General features: G+C 52.7%; 1 protein-coding gene and 1 non-coding gene across 2 annotated transcripts in view; both read left to right on the forward strand.

Moving 5' to 3' along the window:
• The window catches only part of ULK1 (unc-51 like autophagy activating kinase 1), a 54019-nt gene that overhangs the window by 1870 nt on the left and 46959 nt on the right, over nt 1–5190 (forward strand). Inside the window, exons 2-3 of the mRNA XM_032270897.1 lie at nt 201–493; nt 4425–4559. Coding sequence (XP_032126788.1) covers nt 201–493; nt 4425–4559 — 428 coding nt within the window. The remainder of the gene's footprint in view (nt 1–200; nt 494–4424; nt 4560–5190) is intronic.
• LOC116544489 lies at nt 3226–3365 on the forward strand. Its single transcript, XR_004265928.1, has one exon. It is a non-coding gene; the product is annotated as a U4 spliceosomal RNA (small nuclear RNA).

A 5190-nucleotide genomic window follows, 5' to 3' on the forward strand; every position in this document is an offset into this window, starting at 1 on the left:
AAAAAAAAAAAAAATAGGCAGCTCCATCAGGGGTGCTGAACGAGGGCATGGACAGGGGCCTGCCCAGGCCTGTGGCTGGTGGGGCTGCGTCTTAGTCGCTTGCTGGTCCAGCTGCAGGCCCTGCTCTGAGTCTTTGTGGTGTCAGATCCTCCACCCTCCGGACAGTGGGGCACTGACCTCAGGCTCTGCACGGCTTCCAGTGTCTCCAGGAGCTGAGGCCACTCAGCCCCCTGCAGGCCTGTCCCCTGCCTGGTGGCTGTGTGCATGTGCTAGGGAGCACCCGAGAATGCTCCCCACTCAGGTCCAGGTCCGTGTGTCTGACCCTCAGCAGGGCCACAACAGGCTCAGAGCTGCAGCCCAGGGCACCCACACCCACCACAGGGCGCTGTGGGCACGCTGGCTCCTGCAGCAAAGGCAGATTCCACTGGCCCAGCAGCGGGAAGGCTGGATGCATCCTGATGCCATGGGCCCATTGCATCAGGAGGACTGTGGTGTGAGTGGAGCCCAGGGAAGGGGCTGGCGATGCCCACAGCTGTGAAGAGCAGGTGCGCTGGGTGTGGCCACCCAGACTCGGCCTCACCCCGACCCCAGTGAGGAGTCCCCTCCCCACCTCAGAAGGCTGGAATCTGTCACTGCACCCTTCCCCAAGGCTGCACCACACCCCAGGTCCCTGCAGGGGTGGTGCCAAGGGAGGTGAGGGCCACTGCCAGGAGCCCCAGCTCTGCCAGGCTCACATGCCAGCTCCCCCAGCCCCGCTTCTGCGTGAGGCGGGCTCTGCTGCACTCTGTGTGCCCCTAGCAGTGCGTGAGTGAGGCCTCCCGGCTCAGAGCCCACAGCCGGATCCCCTGCCCCTCCTCCAAATCCTTGTGTTTTTGTTTTGTTTTGTTTGAGATGGAGGTGCACTCTTGTTGCCCAGGCTGGAGTGCAGTGGTGTAATCTCAGCTCACCACAACCTCCGCCTCCCGGGTTCAAGCAATTCTCCTGCCTCGGCCTCCTGAGTAGCTGGGATTACAAGCATGCACCACCACCCCAGCTAATTTTGTGTTTTAGTAGAGACAGGGTTTCTCCATGTTTGTCAGGCTGGTCTTGAACTTCCGACCTCAGATGATCCGCCCGCCTCGGCCTCCCAAAGTGCTGGGAGTACAGGCGTGAGCCACCGCCCTGCTACCTGGTCCTGTTTGATTTGTAGGATGGTGGAAATCCGTGGGTTCCGCAGCTCACTCCACGTTAACCAAGGCTGCCAGCTGCCCGGTGCCGTCTACACCCTCCACCCCTCCCCAGGCGGCCACGGTCCGAGTTCTGTGCTGCCATCCCTTGCCTTCCCGTGTTGAAGTTTCAGCCCTGGAGACATGCCACGCGCATCTATCACAGGTGCATCACAGTGTTGTGTTTAGTTTTAAATTGTTTTTTTTTTCTGAGACGGAGTTTCGCTCTTGTTACCCAGGCTGGAGTGCAATGGCGCGATCTCGGCTCACCGCAACCTCCACCTCCTGGGTTCAGTCAATTCTCCTGCCTCAGCCTCCCGAGTAGCTGGGATTACAGGCGTGCGCCACCATGCCCAGCTAATTTTTGTATTTTTAGTAGAGACGGGGTTTCTCCTTGTTGACCAGGATGGTCTCTATCAATTGACCTCATGATCCACCCGCCTTGGCCTCCCAAAGTGCTGGGATCACAGGCGTGAGCCACCGCGCCTGGCCTTAAATTGTTTTTAACTTTGTAAAGAGGACGTCACACCTGATGTCATCTCCTGGGTTCACTTCCCCACTCAGCACTGCATCGCCTAGGAAGCAGCTATCAGCCATGCTTGCTTTTTTTTTTTTTTTTTTAATGGAGTCTCGCCCTGTCACCAGGCTGGAGTGCTGTGGCGCAATCTTGGCTCACTGCAACCTCTGCCTACCAGGTTCAAGCGATTCTCCTGCCTCAGCCTCCCGAGTAGCTGGGACTACAGGCACACACCACCGCACCGGCTAAATTTTTTTTTTGTATTTTTAGTAGAGGTGGGGTTTGATCATGTTGGCCAGGCTGGTCTCGAACTCCTGACCTCAAGTGATCCACCGTCCTGGGCCTCCCAAAGCGCTGGGATTACAGGCCTGAGCTGCCACACCTGGCCCATGCATTTTTTTTTTTGCTGCTGTATAACATTCCATTGCAGAAAAATATATTATGACTGAGGTTTGGATTCTTTATAGTCTTTTTTTTGAGACAGGATCTCACTCTGTTGCCCAGGCTGGAGTGCAGCGGTTCTCAAACTGCTGGGTCCAAACAATCCTCCCACCTCAGCCTGTCAAGGTGCTGGGATGACAGGTGGCCATCCCCATGCCAGCCTCTTTTCTAGCGTTTTACTATTATGAACAGTACCGCTATGAACATCATAAGTTGACATTTTTTTCTTTTTTTTTGAGATAGGGTCTTACTCTGTCACTCAGACTGGAATACAGTGGTGTGATCATAGCTCACTGCAGTCTCAACCTCCCAGGCTCAGGCGATCCTCCTGCCTCAACCTCCCAAGTAGCTGGGACCACAGGGGCCAACACACCAGGCTAATTTGTTTAATTATTTGTAGAGATGGAGTCCCGGATGATTTTGAACTCCTGGGCTCAAGCGATCCTCCTGTACTGGCCTCCCAAAGTGCTGGAGTTACAGATGTGAGCCACTGGGCCTGGCCACGGTTTTAAAGTCTAGCAATTTATATTCAAGCTCTTTCCAGATCTGCATATAAAAAGCTGTCTCCTTGTTAACAGCTGTGTAGTACCCCAGGGATGGGTACATCACACTTTATTTAGTCAGTTTCCCCAAATGGGTTTTTATTAAGCTGTTGCCAATCTTCTCTTACTACAAAAACTCCTGTATCAAAAAACTAAACATTCACGCACTTTTGGAAGCTAAGGGGGAAAGATTACTTGCGGCCAGGAGTTCAAGACCAGCCTGGTCAACACAGTAAGACCCCATCTCTACAAAAAAAAATTGTTTTTAATTAGCCATGGTTAACGTTGGCTCACATGTGTACTTCCAGCTACTCGGGAGGCTGAGGCGGCAGGATCTCTTGAGTGCGGGAGCCGGAGGCTGCGGGGACCTGTGATCCTACCTGCACTCCAGCCTGAGGGACCAAGTGAGACCCTGTGTCTAAAATAACTGGTTAAGCTGTCAGGAAATGGATGCAAACTAGGGGGCAAAAAATAAATAAATAAAATAAATAAAAATAAAAAATAAATAAATAACTGGTTAAGCTTTGCACAGTGGCAGCATCGTAGCCAATGAAGTTTATCTGAGGCGGGATTATTGCTAATTAAAAGCTTTTTCAATACCCTGCCATGGCGACTTGAAATATAGTCGGCATTGGCAATTTTTGGCAGTCTCTATGGGGACTGAATAAAAAAATAAAAATAAATAATGAAAAATTTAAAAATTACTGGTTAAGATGATCAATTTTATATTTTATTTTATCACAATAAAAAATGCTGCAATTGCTGTACATATTTGATGTTGACGTGTGTGTCTACATCCACAGGACAGGCGGCGCCGTGGCTCACGCCATCTCCCCAGCACTCTGGGAGGTCGAGGAGGGTGGATCCCCTGAGGTCAGAAGTTTGAGACCAGCCTGTCCAACATGGTAAACCCCATCTCTTCTAAAAATACAAAAATTAGCCGGGTGTGGTGGTGGGCACCTGTAATCTCAGCTACTCGGGAGGCTGAGGCAGGAGAATTGCTTGAACCTGGGAGATGGAGGTTGCAGTGAGCCGAGATCACACCACTGCACTCCAGCCTGGGCAAAAGAGCAAGACTCTGTCTCAAAAAAATAAATAAAAATATAAATCCAGAAGAAGATGAAAAAAAGAGAAAAAAGTATACATAAAACCACAGGACAGGCCCCGGAGCGCGCGGAGGTCCGTGTGCGTGGGTGTTGGGCTGCGTCTCCAAACTGCTCCTCGGAGACATCGCGCCAATGCCCTCCGACACACCGTATTAGGAGCGGACTGTCTGCATGTAGGCAAGCGTAGAAAAAAAAAGAGTGGACTTGGTCGGGCACGGTGGTCACACCTGTAATCCCAGCACTTTGGGAGGCCAAGGGGGGCAGATTGCTTCACCTCAGGGGTTTCAGACCAGCCTGGGGACAAAGGGAAACCCTGCCTCAAAAAAAAAAAAAAAAACAGAGTTGAGGTCTATTTAGACCCTCCCAGTGGCACTCAGGGCCCCTCCTGTCTGTGGGTCTGCTTTCCCATGGGTAAAAACTTCATTTGAAGTAAATGTCAAAAGTCTAAAATTGAGATCGGCCTCTCTGGAATGTCAAGCCAGGACAAATGTCCCCCAGCAGCTCCTCCCAGGCTGCATCCCTGGGCTGATGTCCATGTGGCCTGGGGAACGCCCAAGAGCACCCACCACCTTCCCCCTGACCTTGGCCTGACCCCCGCTGCTCACCCCCACAGCCTGGGGAAGGAGGCCCTGACTTCGCCTATTTCACAGAGCAGGAAACGTGGACCCAGAGGCAGAAAAGCCCACCCAAGCCGCTGAGCGGCAGTAAGGCCGTGGCGTGGGGGCCCAGCCTTCTGATTCTGGTCCAGGTGAGAAGACTGTCAATATCAGGTCCAGAACCCTGTCTGTAGGCCCCGGCCCCGACCCAGGGGTCGCTAGACCAGGAAGGGGACTTGGGGTGACGGCTCACAGGCTGAGATCCCACCGCCGAGAGAAGAACGGTTTCAAGAGCACGATGGGAGGTGTGGCTGGACGCGGCCGCACGGGCACCTCATTCATTGACTCATTGACGCGTGCGTTCCGCGGTAATGATGAGGTCTCCAAGCCTTCTTTAGATGAACAGATTCAAGCTCACTGTGTCTCAGAGCTTATGTTTCCGTGGAAGGAGCTAGAAAATAAGAAATAAATAAATGACAAGCCAGGCTCAGTAGCTCACGCCTGTAATCCCAGCACTTTGGGAGGCTGGGGTGAGTGGATCACCTGAGGTCAGGAGTTCGAGACCAGCCTGGCCAACCTAATGAAACCCCATCTATACTAAAAACACAAAAATTATGCCGCGCGCGGTGGCTCAAGCCTGTAATCCCAGCACTTTGGGAGGCCGAGGCGGGTGGATCACGAGGTCAAGAGATCGAGACCATCCTGGTCAACATGGTGAAACCCCGTCTCTACTAAAAATACAAAACATTAGCTGGGCATGGTGGTGCGTGCCTGTAATCCCAG

Source organism: Sapajus apella, unplaced genomic scaffold, assembly GCF_009761245.1.
Source record: "Sapajus apella isolate SASKATOON/1434 unplaced genomic scaffold, GSC_monkey_1.0 scaffold218, whole genome shotgun sequence".
Lineage (NCBI taxonomy): Eukaryota > Metazoa > Chordata > Mammalia > Primates > Cebidae > Sapajus > Sapajus apella.